Source organism: Mytilus trossulus, chromosome 1, assembly GCF_036588685.1.
Source record: "Mytilus trossulus isolate FHL-02 chromosome 1, PNRI_Mtr1.1.1.hap1, whole genome shotgun sequence".
Lineage (NCBI taxonomy): Eukaryota > Metazoa > Mollusca > Bivalvia > Mytilida > Mytilidae > Mytilus > Mytilus trossulus.
Window position 1 is genome coordinate 94,831,901 of NC_086373.1, and position 20,810 is coordinate 94,852,710.

General features: G+C 30.2%; 1 protein-coding gene across 2 annotated transcripts in view; it reads left to right on the forward strand.

The window, feature by feature from the left end:
* LOC134691524 (cortactin-binding protein 2-like) overlaps positions 1-17,684 on the forward strand; it is a 40,180-nt gene extending 22,496 nt beyond the window's left edge. Inside the window, exons 11-22 of one of the 2 annotated variants that reach the window (XM_063552086.1) lie at positions 2,376-2,493; positions 2,954-3,253; positions 3,774-3,869; positions 4,900-4,967; positions 5,354-5,440; positions 5,856-5,955; positions 6,464-6,616; positions 7,703-7,781; positions 8,751-9,047; positions 9,493-9,662; positions 11,704-11,833; positions 12,469-17,684. In XM_063552086.1, coding sequence (XP_063408156.1) covers positions 2,376-2,493; positions 2,954-3,253; positions 3,774-3,869; positions 4,900-4,967; positions 5,354-5,440; positions 5,856-5,955; positions 6,464-6,616; positions 7,703-7,781; positions 8,751-9,047; positions 9,493-9,662; positions 11,704-11,833; positions 12,469-13,093 — 2,223 coding nt within the window. In that variant the 3' untranslated portion in view covers positions 13,094-17,684. The remainder of the gene's footprint in view (positions 1-2,375; positions 2,494-2,953; positions 3,254-3,773; positions 3,870-4,899; positions 4,968-5,353; positions 5,441-5,855; positions 5,956-6,463; positions 6,617-7,702; positions 7,782-8,750; positions 9,048-9,492; positions 9,663-11,703; positions 11,834-12,468) is intronic. The other variant, XM_063552095.1, reaches the window with a different exon arrangement.
* The last annotated feature ends 3,126 nt before the right edge of the window (positions 17,685-20,810 follow it).

The following is a 20,810-nucleotide window of genomic DNA, read 5'->3' on the forward strand; positions in this document are numbered from 1 at the left end:
CAATTCTAAATGAAAAGGAGTAAAAAGAAAATGGCCACACAAACGATTGACTCAACAATTGATTAGCATTGATGCAATTTCTTTGGTGCCATTTCCTGAGAAAAGTCTTGGCTGTATGCAGTTTTATCGAGTAACCATAAAATGAATTGCAATAAATACGAAGGCATTGACTGAATGGAAGAAGGAAGAAACAATTCATCCGAAGTTGGGTATTCTTCTGTAGAGTTTCGATGTCTATTCTAAATATACTTGCAGCGGAATGAAATATCTGTCCGTTATTTGTATCTATTACAGTTGACATTGCGATTTTGAGGTCAGTTTTCAATTGATTATCAGCTGATATGACATACCAAACAGTTATTTTGCTATTGAATATTATGTTATATTTGCCTTGAACTTGTTGAAGTTGTTTGACAGCTGTATTTCTATAGAAATCAATGAGTTTCGACTGCATTTTATAAGTAGAATATTTTATATTAGAATCAGCCGGCAGGAAAGATCTATGATATTTATCAAGTAACGGTGTCATAAGGAATGACCATTAAATCATTATCAATAGCCAAAATAAAATTAGTAAAAGCAGTATCGTGATCTGATATATCTGCTTCCACGGGTTTGGATTTTATTTTCTTTTTTCTTTTTTAGCAAATTATTTGCAATGCAAACAAAATGACAGAATGCTTGAAGTTTAAAAGATGGACGGGAAACTATTTCAACATTAACTTTGTCTGACACGGATAAAACATTCTTAATACGTTCATCTGATTCAAACTTGAGTAGTTTTTGATCTTTTGAAAATGTTTTGTTCCAACAAAATAAAAGCGCTCCAGTTGAACGACTGCATTCTAGAACGCCTACAAATACCCGAAACTAAGGGACAACAGATAATTGTATGTCGTCATTGAATATCAGAGATAAGAAGCTTCTTTGCTCTAAAAAGGGGAACACATATGTTTACTAGTGTAACTTTTGTAGCATGAACGATGATAATCTGCCTTCACTGAGTTCTTCAAATTAACATGTTCACCTCATCCAATCTTTTATCCAATGCAGATACAAAAATCGACTTCCTTATACTGGTAAATTAACTCAAAATTTCAGTCGAATTTATTTGGGGGTCATATTATTTAAGCACTGCATAAAATTTAACGACTTTTGTCTTTTCTTTGGACTTAATGGAGCAAGTTGCAACGGACTTGACATATCACGGAATATTTACTGAAACTATCCGTCAATTATTTTGATTTTACAATAACACTTTTTTTAATGTTTTATAAGAAAAAATCATAGAATATAAACATATACAAACAACGTATGTGGCATATATCAGTGCACTTTAATAAAGATGTGTGTATATAATAGCGAAAAAAGTAGTAATTTCATATATATATCAGTTGAGTGCAAATTATTGACTAATACACAAAATGTGACGGAAGGCAAGTGATTGAGTTCCGTGTTGAAATTAAAGTTTTTTACTCATTCTTTTTCCATTGATTTCTGAAGAGTTTTTTTCATATTTTGGTTCCGAAATTTTGATCACTTATTAGTTTTATGAAATACTATATGCTTAAAATATAATGGGATAATCTCTACAACTACTATGAAGAAGAAACTAAAGTTTCTGTCCAAATTTGCAATTAAAATTACCACAATTTTAAACAGTCAAACTTCGCAAATTTTATAGATTAGAAGAAAATGAAGTACTGAATAGAATATTTTGACATATAAATATAGCTTCAGGAAAAACTATTTCCATTAAATGTAGACACACAGACACAATTTTTCATTTTGAAAAAGGGGGGTTGAAACTCTCCAATATACTACTAGTCATTAAAACGACTTTTTAGAAAAATGTGACCTTACAAAATTCTGACGACAGGACAAAAACGAAAGAAGACATAGTTGTCTTTAAGTTAAGACCATTTTTAGCCGTGTGTTATTTGGGGAGATTAAACTCGCGATCTAGACGACTTTTTACACTTCTGTCACCGCACTATATGTTGAAATGAATATATTTACCTAACACTTTAAAATTATCTCCCCTTGATAATCTTGAATTTCATTATTATTGTTATTTTTTTGCATTTAATAAAATAGATAAGGCATCTTGAAATTTGTTGTCTCCATCACTGTTTTGAAGGAGATATTCCATTTGGCACTTTTGTAAATTAGATAAAATGTAACTGAATTGTAATAAGATTAAATAAACACACTCCTAATGGTAAAAAATATGCAGTTTATTTTCAACTTTAATAACACATGTCCTAAAAGTAGTAAGGACATTATATATCGATAATTTGATCTTGATTTCAACAGAAAATACACCAATCATGACAGTGAAATCATTCAAGCTAAAAATTTATGTTAACTTTCAGGATTGCTTAGATGTAATATTGAACCACTGTAATGTAGATTTAGAGAAGAAAGATAGATGGGGTAGAACTGTGTTAGATGTTGCTTCCCCACAATGTAATCAATACCTTAGACAAATAGGCAAGTATTGTCTCCCTTGTTTAATACTATTATGTCACTGTAGGTTGATTCCTTACACTTATATTTGTGAACATCACAAAAACTGTTGTCCTTGTATTTCTGCTGCTCTTTTCACAAAAAAATCTTCAGGGTAAAAATACTTGAAAGTCCTACACATTTCAGTATACAATTAACTTATGATAAATTTTAATCGCTAGATTATTGTGTAAAGAGTCACATCTCCTTAATTGTTTTTTTTTTTTTTTATCATTTTTAGAATCTTCTTACATTGAAAATTTCATATTTTTCTTACAATTTACATTGCAATTCAAAACTTGATGGTTAATTTTAAATTGTCAAATGATTTTAAGCAGAGATATTGGTAACATGTCGATGATTTTAAAACATTTATGTTTTGATTACTGAACATCTTAAATTTCTTGGTGTTAGTTTTTAACAATTATGTAATTATATTTTGCAGTTGATTCCAAAGATGTTTCCCTATCAGTGATACTAGAAATTTCCTATGTTTCCTCATCCAATACAGATATGTTTACTTTACCAACACAGAAATTTAACATTGGAAGTGTATTGCTCGCACCAAACACACCATGGGTCATATTGGAGAATAAATTACAGTTTGTTTTGACTTCTTTCTTATCACAGCTAGACGTTGGTTTGAAAACAAAAAGAACCAGTAGATTGGATCCAGAAATAGGCGGAGACAGCATGCAGTATTCACTAGGAATCAAATTTGATATTCTAGATAGGTTTATGCTAGGTATTTAATCAAAGTTTGATACCATATAAAACGTTTGTGTTGCTTATTTTTTCATAAAGATGTGTGTTGGGGACTGATTACAAAGGTTCATATAAAGCGAACAATATAAATCAATAGACAAAAAAACAGCAATAAAAAGTAATACCATTTTAAAGAATGGTCTGACTTAAATTAAAGTAAATTCAATGTAAATATCCTGTTAAAATCCTGCTATACCATGCTCTAATATTGATTGCTGACCAGACATTAGCAGTATTTGAAGACAAGATCTTTAAAAAAAAACATGTGTTGAGGAAAAATTCAGAAAAAAATCACATTGTAGTTGTGTTTCTGTATGAACGCTCGTGTAGAATAATTCTGACTGGGGATATTTATATAACATTGATAAAAAATAAACAAGTATTACTCTCTGAACCTGTTATTGATACATTTCCTTATTGATATCCTAGCAGTTGGATCTACATGTTTATGTAAAAAGTTGTAGGGACATTTTGTAAAAGTATCTTTAAACCATTTACAGGTAGATTTGGTTGGAAGAAAGGTGACAGTTTTCAACAACTGCCATATGATGTAATGTGCAATAATAAGGCTAATACTGTCAGTATTATAGTGGAAAGTAAGTATTCAATATTAAAGCAGGAATACATACTAATAGGGTATTTATTTATAAGATGAAGAAATTATACAGATGAAATTTTTGTATGAAGATATATGCTCTTTTGCAATTTATTAGTATGCATCAAATGTAAATAATATTGATGTAATAATTTACAAGATAAAGGCTTTCAAGTCTAAATACTTGCTAAATTTGTGATACTGAAACTGAAATTCACCTACATAACTTCTACTTATATATAAAACAAAATAAAACTAGAATGTTTTATTGATTGAATTAAGGGTTAATTGATGACATGCTTACAAAGTGACTCAACGAATTTAATTGTACAACAGATAACATGATAAAAGAGATAAGAAAAGTTATTAATAATGATTCAGTTATCTCCCTTTACACAGATCATAGGCAAGATTGACAGATATATATTTTTGTTTTCAGTTTAGAATGCCACATTATATGTTTAAGATTTTCTGAATGGCACTTTTGAGACTGATTATTGTAGACCCTTATCAGAAATTAATGAAAGGTGACACAACAGCAAAAGGGTACTGAGGGAGGTTGCATATAGAAAAAAAACAACACTAGTTTATAGATATTGCTAAAGTAATCTTAATAATTTATTAAAATGTAAGGGGTTTTCTGCTAACTGTAGCAACTAGGGTAGTATGTTGTGCATATGACAAGGAAGAGATTTGTATCTGCACATTGGATAGGTTGTTAACTGTCCAAACTCTTATGAAGTCAAAATTAAGAGTACATAAAATTGAGAATTGAAATGGGAAAGTTTCAAAAAGAGAACAACCCGACCAAAAAGTGAAAGACATGTATTACTGTTGAACTGAAAATTTTATAGTACAGAGAACTTGCACATAATAAACCAATGAAATATATATATATTTGTTTTTTATTTATCCTAAAACTTCATTGAGATTGAGATGAAGGACTTCAATATAGATTTTTTTTACCAGAGATTTTCAGACTTAGAATAAAATGAATATGACTATATTATGCTTTATAAATTTGTTTACAGATAGTATAGAAGCTTTGGCCTGTGATGTTTTGTTCCCAGTGTCTGTTCTACAAAATTACATTAGATTGGTAAGTTTAATAAATTAACTATAGAGATGATGAAAGTGAGTGAAGATGTTTTGAAATGTTTTGTTTTGCTATTACATGATCCACATATGGATTTTTTTGTCCCTGTCGTTCTATTCATGACAATTTTATTTTGTAGGATCATTAATAAAATTTATACAAATCAGTTTAGATCAATTCTTTTTTACAGGGCTTATATCCCTTGGAAATGTATATTTTATAACAAAATTGTATTGTAAGCAGTCTTCTGCTTATATTTCTTGTCAGATTTTTATGAAATTTTATTTTTACTTGTTTCACAATTTGTGCAGATCAACTATTGTTAAAAGAATTACGTCCCTTTGAAATACCACAAATTTTCTAATGAACTCTTCTCTTTCTTTTTTTAGCTTGAACATTACAAAAGTGTAGTGTTTTATGGTCCTGATTCTACAGGGAAGACCTACTTAGCCAGAAGATTAGCTAATTATATCGCTGTAAGTTGTAAATAATGCTTTGACTACTGTAGTTAAATTATAAAGGTGTTATCTTCTAGTAGAATTTTTTAAAAAGAAGATAATTGTTCAGCATATGTAGTTCATTGAAGTTTGAGTATAAGAAAATTTTTATGATGAAAATCTTTTTTGGGGCAAATAAATCACAAAAGAAACAATATCTGTATAAACTATGTTTCATGACATATTTGTAACAACTCTAGAGACTTTAAGAATTTTTCTTTGATATTTGAAATATACTACTCCCTCTAAAAACATACCTTGTGCCTTGTAGTGCTAACAATTCAGTAATTTATTTCACTTGAACATATTTTTCTTTCAGATGGTCTGAATATAATCATATTTATGAAAATAGTTTTGCTATAATAAGTGTTCATTTTATTTTGTTTATTTGTAGAAAAAAGAGCAGGAAACAGGAAAGATTACAGAAATACACCATGTTTCACTGCATGAAAATTATAGTCACAATGATCTAGTCAAATTACTGAAAAATACAGGTAATTTAAACTAACCTTCATATGATTTAGAAATTCTGTAGATTGCAAATCACTAGTCTAGACAATTGAGTCCTACAGCTATTATCATCATCTGTGCTTTTGTTAAATTGTCAAATAGAATAGACAGATTTATATTACTTCAAGTTTTAACTGTAATGCTGACGTTTTGTCAGAAAATAAATTAAAAAAAATATTTAGAGCTCAACGAATTTACTAATATGTAATATTTCAATATTTCTGTACAATGTAGCTGTTGATTTCAAATTTTCAAACATTAGAACCATGGACCTCACAAGACATATTTTAATTAATTAGTTTTAAATTAATACACTACAGAAATGTAGAGTTGAACATCTATTACTGGACTCACTACTTCAGAATTTGCACCTTTCCAGTGACTTATTTGCTGAAGTCACTTACTAGTGAGAGCCCAGTATCATTTACATTCTGGTATAAGAATGTTATAGGGATCTAGCTTAGTTCATGTATGATGTATTTGGTTTTGTAGGTTGTATGGTAAAAGAAGACAATGAAGAAGCTGATTGCAGAGCCCCTATTTTGATTCTAGATAATTTAGATAATATAAACATTGCTGAGTTGTTTGGACCTTTACTGAATGCTGTGGAACATAGAGGACAGTTTCATTCTTTTACTCTTAATGGTAAATAAGATTGAATACACATTTTTATAGTTTAATAATACTCTTTTATTTGTAAGCAATACAACTTATAGAATATAAACATTACAAATATTCAATTACATCAGTGAAATATATTTACATTTAAACAATTAGTCAAATAATCATATAAGTAAGTATACCCATATAACAGTACAGAAGAGTATGATAAAACATAACACATATTAAGCATTTTTAATGATGAATTTAATTCCGAGCCTTCTCGGCCAGAAATAAAAACTTCCCTAAAATGTTAAGTTTTTACATTATGAACAGATAGCAGTTGTATGAGTTTAAAATTTGGTGTTTCCTCCAATAATATGGTTTGATAAATTTCTTTCGAAGTTCATTATACTTTTCACATACTAAAATAAAATGATATTCATCTTCAATTTCTTGTTTATCACACATATTACACAGTCTCAGATGTTTCTCAATATAATAAAATCCACCAGTTTCTATATTTAAACAGTGACCAGATATGCGATATTTACAAGTAAATGGTTTATGAATATAATTTTCAGTATAATCTAAATAAAATTGTAACATGTTGGGGTCAAATACATATCTATACAACATACATTTTGGTGAGTCTTCAAAAAATGAGTTCATTTTACTATGAAAGCTACCCTTTACTCTATCTTTGAGCAGACTGATGATTATTAAAAAAGTATGAAGGAACTTTAACTGAAGTAGAATTCATTTTCAGAGCTTTTCAAGTTTTCGCATTACAACAAATCACTTAATTTCTAAATGTATGGTATTTTAAAATATTGGAAATGAAAAATGAAAAATTTTTAAGAAGTGCTTCCACAAACATACAGGAATTGTTTTACAAAAAAAAAATAAGTTAACCATCTACCTTGGATTTGAATTTGATAAGGATTATCAACAGTTATAGGTATTGCTTAGATCAAATGTCTTGTGACTTTTCCTTAATCCACCGGGTTTATTATGGTTAATAAATATGCTATTTTCGTAAACAGTTGTTGACATTTAATATAGATTGATTTTTAATCAAATTGTTCCAATTGTAAACAGACATATAAATCTGTAATTAAATGTTTGCAGGTGCTACAGACGAAGGTGGTGAAGATCTCTACTTCTTTGTAGATAATTTATACATACTGGGAACCATGAATAAATCAAGGTATGCTGTCTTACTTCACAAAATTAATTGAGTGTATTATTTTTCTAATGGTTGAGTAATATTTTAATTTTGAAGTTATTAGAATACCAGAATTTTTAACTGGATTTTTGTGACAAAAATGTTGGTCATTGATTTAGGGATGTACGGTGGTTGGGCGGTCGGGCGGCCAGCAACCAAATGATGTCCGTGCATTTACTCATGAACCATTCAACTAAAGCTTCCCAAATTTTAATATGTTGTTACTGATGACAAAATGGAGGTTCAATAATGAGATTTTGACTTGTACCGTTCAGGAGTTATGGTTCTTGAAAGGTTGAAAAATGGCATTTCCAGTCATGTCCGTGCATTTACACATGAACTGTTCAACCAAAGCTTCCCAAATTTAATATGTTTTTACTGATGCCAAAATGGAGGTCAAGTTCAATAAGGACGATTTTGACTTTTACCGTTCAGGAGTTATAATTCTTGAAAAATTGAAAAATGGCTTTTCCAGTCGTGTCCGTGCATTTACTCATGAACCGTTCAACCGAAGTTTTCAAATTTTAATATGTTGATACTGATGACAAAATGGAGGTAAAATCTGATATTGACGATTTTCACTTTTACCGTTCATCAGTTATGGTTCTTGCGATATTGGCAGGATACAAATAAATGTTAATAAATCCGGTTTGCTGTTGTTGTGACAGCCTCTTGTTTTTTTCTGTAATGAAGCATTAACATAATAACAGATTAAAAATTGGTTTTCAGAATTGTTAATTAAAAATTGGTAAAAATGCATAGTTGATTTCATTTTAAAATTCCATGTGACCTTAAGCTCATAGTGAGAAATTTATCTTCTCAAAATACCATGTGAGCGCAAAATGAGAAACTCATCTCAAAATGCTGACTTTTTGTTAAATACACCTACCTATACATCTCAGCATTTGTATTATTGAGTATATTCTTTAACATAGATTTATCCCTTTTCAGGTCTATTGGGTTGGACTTTGGTATACAACAGAGATTTCGATGGGTACATCTACGTATTGACATTGAACCCATACGTAACTTGTTAGCTAGACATCTACTTAGAAGATTTATTCATATAAACAAGGGCCAGTTGCCATCTTCAGACAGTACAATATTTCGAGCTGTGGAATGGGTTGTTTGTGTGTGGCAGAGACTGAATGATGGTTTAGGAAAACTTGGTCTACCAGATGTGGTGTTTGGTCCTTATCAGTTTTTGTCTTGTCCCCTGGAAACTCTTGATCCACAAAGTATTCAAAGGTAAGTCTAAAGATTGGTTTATAAGATAAATATAAGAAAAGACTAAATTATGTGTATTTCTTACCAACTAATTTTCTCTCTACAACACCCATATCTAGAAGTTTAATAATTAGATTTGTGTACCAATGTATAAAAGGTACCAATACCTGGCATAAATAAGTCAAAGTGACATGTAAATTATACTTCAAATTGAGAATGGAAACATGTTATGTGTCAAAGAGAGACAAAAACCCGTACAAAGAGCAGAAAATAACCCTAGGCCACAAATGGGTCTTTAACACATTAGGAAAATCCAACACCTGGAAGCTGGCTTCAGCTGGCCTCTAAACAAAAAAGTGTACTAGTTCAGTTAAAATGGATTTTGGCAGTTTTGGTCATTCACAATAACAATTGTGTTTTGTAGTATTTCAAGCTTTAAAGATAATGTATATAATCTTTGTTACAGTTGGATGGCAACAATGTGGAATAATGTTATTTCTCCTGTTGTCAAAGAAGCTGTGATAAAGAACAGTGGAAAAGATGCCTCAGATATTGGCCAACAGAAAGTTGTCAGTACAGCGTTATATGTCTTAATGCAAAGGGCTGTTGTACCAGGATGTCCATTGTCTGGTCAAGGTAAGAAACAGATTATTTTAAAGGAATGAAAACAACAAAAATCAGCCATTTTATAATGTTCTGTTTAATATTCAACACTTAACTTCAGTCTTATGTTAGCCTTGGTTAATAATTTTCTTCATATAAGAAACATTTAACAGCACAACTATACAGGGTTTCCGCTGGCGGTCGCCATTTTCGCAATTTGCGAAAAAATAATAATTGTGGCGATAAAAATTCGTCATTTGCGAAAGAATTTGGCGAAAGAAATATATAGAACGATTTATTTTCCTCCATCTTGTTTATTTACTTTTTTCGAGTTTCTCGGACTTTACCCGATCAGACAATACTCGGAATTCACCTTGACCTCATTAAGGTTTGGACAGAAAATCAATAATCAGCTGATTGCATTTTATAGCTATCGACAACAAAGGACTATATTAATAAAGGTGTTGATTGAATTGTTTGACAAAATGATATGGTTAAATGGCTTCTGCTAAATGTCACATACAGAATTTATTTACCACTTTGCGACTCACGTGTTTGAAGCAAACTTTTGACGTCTCCTCCGCTTTTAAAGATAGTTTAGAAAAGAAAGCTGTAGTTGTGACGAAAAATGTCCAAAAGCAAGAAAAATCTCGGATTTAAAACTTTAATTATCTTTTGACTTAAATATCGGTAATTGATTACGAAGACGTTTTTAAAGACGTTTTAGTGACACACGTGTTTCAAGCCTAGTTTTACGTCTACGATGGTCAAGAATGGCTCGAATGAGAGTAGCCCTTCAATGTAATGACTACACATGAAACGAAGGATCAATTTCATGTGATTTAAGCTTTTGTTTTGTTGTATAAAAAACTTTTTAGTACAAAAGGAAACATCAGTATTTTTCTTTTAAAGAAACTTTCCCTACGAACTTTACTGGTATTATATAATCAAAACATGTCCAATAATTTTGTTATATTCCAGGACGTATCTTCTTTATTATTAAAAGTATAGTGGCCCAATCAATTAGAAAAGTTGTTTAAAATACAATGAATATTTTTCCCTTTTAAATTAAAAAAATCTGTTGTTTTAAAGTAAATTTTTAGTGTTTATTCATTAACATTTTAACTCTAAAATAAGTTTGAGAGCATAATCATAGACACAATGGGCAAAATCATCTTATTTAAGGGAAAGGGGGGAGGGAGGGGGTTAGAAAAAAAATGTAAATTTTAAACGAAAAATATAGTTATGTTATTTGGCGAAAAAAATAATAGAGTGGTGAAAAATATATTGTTTTGGCGAAAGAGGTGGCGAAAAAAATAATTGACCCAGGGGAAACCCTGCAACTATATTTATATGCATTTACTATAAGGGTTCAAATTACAGAAGACCAGGACTTCCAATCCTTTACATTGATGTTTCCTATAGGACCCATGACTTAAGGAGGGGTAGAAATTATACTAAATCTTTCATTCTTTAAAGCAAAATTAGAACCGTTGATTTATATTTGTATACAAAACTTAAGGTAAAGATATGTATCAGTAATGGGTTATAATGCAACTTTCTCTATTTGGAAATCACTCCCAGTTTACCCGAGAATCTGCCCTTTCTTGAACCATTGACGTCATACAACAACCACTTTTCCAGTGTGGCGTCAGATATTTTGTATTGTGACTTCAAAAGTTTTAAGGAAACCTTTGGAATATCCACTAATGGTGAACAAATAGCGATAAGGTGTATTATAAAATATCAATACTACAAATTTATAGTTACAACTGAAAAGCAAAAACTTTTAAAAAAAATGTGATTGTCAGAAATCTAAAGATATGCACACATTTACTTTGGAAATAGGGCACTGATCAATGGGTTAAAGTGTAAAAGTTTATGATAAGAAGAGCATTGTTTATCATATCAGTTCTACATGGAAATATGTACATTTGTTGCTTAAATATTACTGACTGTGGTTTTAGAAAAAGGTTTAAATTAAATCCAATGACTTGGTACAATAATATCAGTCTGTTGGAAAGAGTGATGATGATACTTGAATTGATTAAAACACAATGTTATTTCTTTCCAGATAAAGAACATTTCCTTCACAGTTTATCTGGTACTAATGAACTTGATATTCCAATAAAACAAGATAAGACATCAAAATCAACTGGACTTTCTAGACGTTCGAGGGAGAATAGTCCAGTCAGATTACAGAGGTATGTTATATCAGTGCTGAGGTTTCTTATGAGCAAGATTATGCAGGGTATAAAAGTGTTATGTTTTTCTTTAAAACTGACCATATTTATGCCCCTGCTTAGTGGAAGGTGCATTAAGTTTTACCCATGTCTGTCTGTACGAGACTGTACGACTGTGTGTCCAAAAATGGCTTTCATTCCCTAACATTAGATTGCCTCAATTTGATGTTTTAAGTTTTATACATATTGCTTATTACCACAAAACACAGATTAAGTTTGAATTTAGTTGGCATCGCTTTACTGTTTAAGAGCTATGCCCCTTTACAAAAGTAAAAATTGGTATTTTTTTTATTTCCTTCTGTAACTTAAGATTGCAACAACCACATGTTAAGAAACTAACACACAGTGCTCATTACCATAAAATACAGATCAAGATTGAATTTGGGTGGCAACACTTTTATCTTTCTTGAATAATGCCCCTTTACAAATAGAAAAATTGCTGAATTTTTTGTTTCCATTCTCTTACTAAAGGTGCCTCAACCAAATGTTGAAAATTACTTAAACCCATCTTGCTTAATCAAATTGTACATGGAGATATAGCCAGTTGTATTTATATTTACATTAGTTAAATGATAGCATGTTTTCTTTGTTAACAGGAATTCAATAGGAAGTGACAGTAAACCTGACATCATGTTGGCCTCATCCAGTATCAAAAGGAGAAGTCTCTCCGATATGTCTCTTCAATCTACTTTTGAAACAGAAGAAATAAAACAGGACCCACAACAGGCCAAAGTTCCCAAGTTAGAAATTAGATCACCTGTGATATTCTCTAGAAACTCCCCATTACGTGCCTCAACACCTGCTGGGAACTTTTGGGAACCAGACAATAACTCTTCACCCATAATTAGATCTTACAGTGTATCAAATCGTCCAAATTCCTCCCAAGGAAGGAGCACTTCAAATATCCCACAAGTGTCTAGGAGGACAAGATCATCAGAAAATTTAACAACTTTCGGAAGTCCTTATGGATTTAGCAAGCTTAATAATAACAATATCACACCAAAATTAAAGTCACCATTTTCTTTTTCTCTGGCCACACCAACTTCATCTTTAACTTCATTTAAATTCTTGGAGGCCAAATCAAAAGTATCTACAGGAAGTCATATAAAGCGTACAGCGCGAAGGAGTTTAGATTCTGCTGACAGACAGTTTAGCGCTTTACCTACCAGGAATGATAGACGATCTTTTCAACCCGACCATTATCTTGGTACAAATTGTTGAGAACAAAAGTTATGTCCCATCAATGTGTTCAATTATTTATTGTACTGGTTTTATTTTATATAGGAAATTTGAATAATGGTTTCTCAACAGCATTGTTTTGTTTGTTATGTTTAGATAGATAAACTATTTGTTCTGGAGTTTATTTTAGATGGTAAAATTGTTAAATGTTTTATGATCTGTCAGACACCTACTTGCTGTTTTCTGATACATAATGAATTATCAATGGCAGTATGCTTATCAAGACACCAAATACTTCTAAATTGGTATTTTGTTTATATTTTTTTATTTTACCTATGACAGATTATTTTTGAAGTAATGACTTTTTAAAACCAGTAGGGCTGACATATAAATTTAGTACAAATGTTCTTATTATTTACATTGGCAATGAGAGGAAAGGGAAAGAAAATCTCAGTTTACATGATAATAGTCAAGTGTCATTCATAAATCTATTTAAAATTTAATATTATTTAGCAATTAATTTATATTCAGGATAAATTTACAGAAACGAACTTTTATATGATTAGCAGCTTGAAATGCTCCATGTTTCAATGTTAAAACAGTTATTTCCTTATAAATGTACTTTATAAATTTGAAGTAAAATTTTATGAATCAGTGGATATGTCAATGGATAATACAGGAAGTTTCGTATTAGAAGCCATTCACTTTTAAGAACTAGTTAAGTTTATAAGTGTGTCATTAATTCTATAGTGTTCCTTTCCTGGTTGAGAAGGTTCAAAAAATCTAAATCTTTATGTTTTCATATTTTCTAATTTGTTGTATATTACATAAGAATTATTCCAAATTGATGCACATTTATTAGGTTAAAGTGTTAAGATTGTCATTAACATGACCTAGATATTTAAAGTGTCCAAAGCTACAAGTATGTCAGGTTGTGTATTAGTCATATGGATTTATGATATCATTTCAGTCATGCCTCTCAAGTAAGCCAAAGATCATAGATACAAATGGGTCACTTTGTTTGATAACTCCTTTAATGCAAGCGTATGATTAATTCATTCACGGTTTGTTCTATGTGATTCTGTGGAAATGATATGCTCAAAAGATTCATCCTTCTTTGTATATTACATATGTTTAATATTAAGCTTGTATAGAAAAAAACATAAACAGATTTTATATACAGTACATATATTTATTTTGACTGTTTTGTTATATGTTGACGTCTGTTTCTCAATTTATTAAATAAATGAAATATATAGCCTGCTATATACACATTTTAAGGTGTGTAATAAGTCACTATCTAATGTGAACCATCTAAATTGAATTTTCACAGCTTTAGTGCTGAATAATGCTTTACATTATTTCTAGGTGTCATAGAGAATTTGTATTAAGCCAAACAAAGACACCTTTCAGTTATTAAAATTCTGTACTTTATGTTTTTTTATTGAACATATTTAATAGTGGCACAAGTGAGAATTTTAGCATTGTATATACTTCACCAGGATTGTGCAATTTGCATCTGTTTATTTTATGTTTTGGATGCTTTCAAATTGCAATTTTGAAAAACCAATGTTGTTTTATTTGAAGTTATGGATTTGTATTATGTTGATTGAAAGAGTTGTTTCAGTAAATATTGAAACATTTTATTTTAAAAGGACCTTTTAAGTTTTTACATGTAGGTTGTAAAATTATTTATTTTAAAATCAGGAATCATTGTTGTTTACACATTACTGTTAATGAATTAATGAGGAAATTCTCAGTAATTTTGTGACTCAAATTTTAATATAGACATGTAGTACAAGTGTAGTGTTATACGTTGTGTCATTGTGAAAGTACTGTATATTACTGACATTATTTTTGTAAATAACTGCATACAACTTGTATCTGTATACTATATATGTGCCAAATGATAATGTAAGAAATTTGTGATAGAATTATTATGTAAATTGTGATAATTACAATGTATAACAGTGGTATACTATATCTGACTTGTATTGGGCATTCATAATATTTTGTTATTGTATTTGAAAATTTCAATACAGAGGATCTGCTAAATTTGTCTGTATTTTAAGTTCAACCCTTTATATAATTTTATATAAGTTGACAAAGCTTCGCTCTCAACATATATTTTCCATGAAAATTTTATGGACAAAATGAGATTTTGTACTCAGTAACAAGCAGAACTCCTCCCTAAGTTGAAAGTTCAGTTGTATGAACTAGTTACTGATGGGGAAACTTTCTATAATATGAGCAAAGTATTCTGGAGCTTAATGTGTCACATTAGATCAAACAGATATAGGGGAAATATATTTGGAATATTTCCATTTATTTTAAGAAATGAAAATATTTTAGAGTGCCATTGAACAAAGTCTACCCTTAATACAATGCTCCATATAAGATATGTCAGACAAATTCAGTCCTTGGATCAATGTTGAAATATTTCCATGAAAATCTAGGTATCATGAAGAGCAATATCACAGAAATTCACAAAAATTTGGATAAGACATTACTAAGTTGTAAAGCTTGTGTCTAATCCATTTGTCATTTTGAACAATAAAATTTGTTTTAACTAAACTCAACAGAAATTCAGGCTTCCTTCAGCATAATTATATACTTCTTCAACCAAAGCCTCTGGAAATTTGCTGATCTTGTGCATGCATTCTCACCATAATTTCCATAACTACTTTCGATGTTTTCATGGTCAAGAAAAGCTTTTGTTTTTTTGTTTCTGTGACATTTCATTGCACAACATTTTTTCAGCACAATAAGAATTAGATAATTCATTGAGAGCTTAACTTATTGCTTGCCACAGACTTTTTTTTCTGTCATCCCATAAATTAAGATGAAAATGTTTTGATAAAGTGCATCGCTTACAAAACTGGTGCTTGTGATATCATTATGTATTAAAAACATGATAAATCATAGATCAATTAAATTATATCATAAGTTGTGACTAGATTTTTCCTGGGTTCTTTATAACTTACCAGACTATGTTGACATCTGACATTTGTTGAAGGTATAACAGTGACCTATTGATGTGTTTATCGACTATAAATAACGGAGATAAATGTTAGATTACAATGGGACAGAATAAGGGAATGATGGGAATGATGGGGACACGGGTAACACTATCTGTCGAGTTGTGGGGCATAAAAATTACACAAGTGTAGTTTACTGCTTTGAAAGGCAGGAAAAGATGTAGAAAGTAATCGAAACAAAAGGTGTTTCTTTTCTATAGAATATAACAATGATCTTTTTTGTTAACACTGTACAATGTATATATTGACAATTGTATCTTAAAGAGCAATATTACGAATTTTTCAATGGTTTGTACATTATTTTGATTAAACTTGATTTATTAATGGAATAGAAGATCTGTACATCAGGCAGCATTTAATGTATAGGTTGTGTTTTAATAGAGATTATATTTAGTTGTTTGTTTTCTTTTTTTAATCATGTTGATTATCTTGCTTTTTTTTAAAAATCTTATTACACCAAAAAGTTTTTACATGAATAATTTTCTGAAATTCTTTTGCTGTAGATCTCTTCAATAAGTTCATTTTCTGAATACTGGATATTTAATTATATATAATGAAATGAGGAGTTATTCCCATGCGGGCCATTTAAGATTAAGGCTTTTCACTGCAGTTATTTGCAGTTATATTTGTTTTACATGAGTATGAATATTTTACCTCTAACTTCTAATTATACTTGAAATACCTGATAATGTATAAAGATAAGTAATTGATCTTTTATTATACCTCTTTATTGCTTTCAATCTGTATCTTGTGAAGGGAAGTAACTCCTTTCAAAATATGTAATTTTAGAAATCAGTGCCTTCTAAAGGTGCTGTAATAAGATGTTTAAATTGTTCTTTATACAAAAAAGCTATATTTGTCATTGTTTCAGACATTCATTGCTGTGATTTTCATTTCAAGAGCTTGGCTTTTATATTTGATTCTCATTATGCCTCTTCTAAATTGAAAATAAATGTCATTAAATTGGGCATAGCTTTATATTTAGCTGGAAACTTATACATCAGTATACAATGGAGCAACATGATAACTTTTGTATATGGGAAGTTTGGATATCAGTTTAACATTACATAAAATAGGCCAGTTTTATGTCAGTTCCTTAATTGAACACATTTGTGTATACCGGTATGTGAATTCATAAAAAACAAATAAGATCATAAAGTATTTTTCTAATTGTAAATGAAAATCCATACATAATTATTTCTCAAATTTTGATGCATAATAAGGTATAGCAATTTTTGGGATAAGTTTTGCATGAAATGTGAGTAAAACTGTTCTGCCACTAGCTTGAAATGCATATTTTCTAGGCCTCAATCCTACATTTGTGAGCAAAACGAAAAAATAGTGGACTGAGAATTAACTTTCTTTGGATCCTTTATTTATCTAATCTAAAAATGTATTAAAGGGACTGACTTAAAACTGACTATTGCTTATTGGAACAGGAAAGGAAATATTGTATGCCAAATTTCTAAGTGCTTCTTTATTTCTCAACTATTTATAATCATGTCTCATGGAAAAATGGATTCAGGAAATCAGACAATAAAAATAAATTATCAAATAAATGATTTTAGTTTCTTTTTTATGTTTCTGGCCTTTAAATATATATAATTGATCATTCGCTAAATGGACATTTCCCCTATGCTAGTTTCACTATCCATAGTTTTCAAGATAAAAGGCATTTATTTACATATTTCCCTTATGTTCTATTCAAGTCCAGATCTCAGTGGCTGAGTGGTCTTATTTAGTTCATATACAGTGCTTACTAGCCTGAAAACACTTAAGGTTGTGAGTTTGAACCCTGCTTGTAGCAAGATGTGTTTGACCCCTATCTTGATTGACAAGGATTGTCAGTGTTCTTGCAAAAGGTCAGTGATTCTCTTTTGGGACTACAACTTCTCATCAATTAAAACTACAAGCCACAAAAGAGTCCAGGTAACTGGAAATTGCATAAAGCACAAAAAAAATCTTGTTTATGTCAATGTTCAGATGAAAATTTGATAACTTTTAAACATTTGGATATTATTTGAATCCTGAACCTATTGCCATGCAGAATCAGGTGATATTTAATAGGTTCTACAGCTGAACTACTGTATCATTTATTACAGTGTTTATATATATCCACAGATTGACTGGATATCTTCCTATAGATGTAGGTAATTGATGATTAGCTTCACAAACAAGCATATCATTCTTAAAGTTTTACATTATATGTAAAGCATGCCATGTGAATGAATAAGTGAAACTTTTTTAAATCAGTATGTCTGCTGAAAAAACAACATTGAGTATATGTCAATGAGACAACAACTCAACAACACAATGTAAATTTTTAAAAGAAATCTGGAGTTCATATTGTATTGTCCTCCTGAACATGTATGCAATATTTGCCACTGGACATTAAGCAACCAACAATCAAGCAATCATATTGTATTGTACAATAGACAACAACAAAAAACACTCAACCCTCCCTTTTTATTTCAATCAGTGGGCAGTCATCATGAACAAATGCAACCATTTTAAAAAGAGTGATTCCAACCATGGAATGTTCACATAATTATTTTTTTTAGCAAAAAAAAAAGGGTTGGGGGGGGACCCCTGGATTTACCAATGGTTACACAAAGTAATTCACACACACACACTTCCATTAAGGACTTGCACACAAGGACTCAATTTTACAATGTACTGGTATTGCACACTTGAACACTTACCAGGAAGTTGAACAATTACCAAGTGTAAATAATTTATTATAGTAAAACTACTTGGTCAATATTTTAATAGGATCATCATGTAATGAATAATCACTCCAGTTTAATATGCATGTTAAAAAAACAATATTATTACATACAAAAATATTTGTACAACTAATTACACAACAAAAAAATATATAAAAAATATTTACAAACTGATTTTGTACAATCATTATAAAACATGCAAATAAATACATATGGTTCTATCTATATCAAGGTTACTATAAACTTGATACTTTCAAAATTTTGTTAGACCAAAAAGACTTTAAAAAGGGAACCAGCCCATCTCTCAGACCATTTAGCAATAAGTAATATGGAAAACTGCTCAAAATATCTAATGATAGTGTAGAATATTGATTTTAAAACATCATTATATACATGTCTGTTGTACAAGACACTATCATTCTGTAGAGCTTTCAGTTCTGATTTAAGAACAACAGAATTTGATTCAATGGAAAATATGTATTTAATTTCGTGGTTGATGGGAAAACACAACTACCAAAATTTGTACACCATAATGAGTATTACATACCTGTACACTATATTAATAATCTTTTACAATATCAGTTCATTGCACTTTTAACTCAATATAGTTGTGACATGTGTATTTGTCATTAGGAAATGGGATTTCCAAGTTTATAGATTATTACATAATTGAAATTCTGTCTGTTCAGTCTGTTATTTGATGACTTTACCAGTCAAAATTTCTCTGATAAATCAATTAAAAACAACATTACAAAATTGCTATACATGCAACATTCACAATTTCCTATGCTGATACAAAGGAACTGTATTAGCATGGAATTTATGGCATTTCGGAAGATTATTTCAATATTTATCTGTTCGTAACTATGGCTCACTTATAAATAATTCTTGATAGCAACAGCTTTTTATACGACCGCAAATTTTGAAAAAAATTTCGTCGTATATTGCTATCACGTTGGCGTCGTCGTCGTCGTCGTCCGAATACTTTTAGTTTTCGCACTCTAACTTTAGTAAAAGTGAATAGAAATCTATGAAATTTTAACACAAGGTTTATGACCATAAAAGGAAGGCTGGTATTGATTTTGGGAGTTTTGGTCCCAACATTTTAGGAATTAGGGGCCAAAAAGGGCCCAAATAAGCATTTTCTTGGTTTTCGCACTATAACTTTAGTTAAAGTTAATAGAAATCTATGAAATTTTGACACAAGGTTTATGACCACAAAAGAAAGGTTGGGATTGATTTTGGGAGTTTTGGTTTCAACAGTTTAGGAATTAGGGGCCAAAAAAGGGCCAAAATAAGCATTATTCTTGGTTTTCGCACAATAACTTTAGTTAAAGTAAATAGAAATCAATGAAATTTAAACATAATGTTTATGACCACAAAAGGAAGGTTGGTATTGATTTTGGGAGTTTCGGTCCCAACAGTTTAGGAATTAGGGGCCAAAAAGGGACCCAAATAAGCATTTTTCTTGGTTTTCGCACCATAGCGTTAGTATAAGTAAATAGAAATCTATGAAATTTAAACACAAGGTTTATGACTATAAAAGGAAGGTTGGTATTGATTTTGGGAATTTTGGTCCCAACAGTTAAGGAAAAAGGGGCCCAAAGGGTCCAAAATTAAACTTTGGTTGATTTCATCAAAATTGAATAATTGGGGTTCTTTAATATGCCGAAATTAACTGTGTATGTAGATTCTTAATTTTTGGTCCAGTTTTAAAATTGGTCTAAGTTAAAGTGCAAAGGGTCCAAAATTAAACTACGTTTGATTTTAACAGAAATTAAATTCTTGGGCCTCTTTGATATGCTGAATCTAAACATGTACTTAGATTTTTGATTCTGGGCCCAGTTTTCAAGTTGGTCCAAATCAGGATCTAAAATTATATTATTAAGTATTGTGCAATAGCAAGTCTTTTCAATTGCACAGTATTGTGCAATGGCAAGAAATATCTAATTTCACAATATTGTGAAATAGCAATTTTTTTTTTAATTAAGAGTT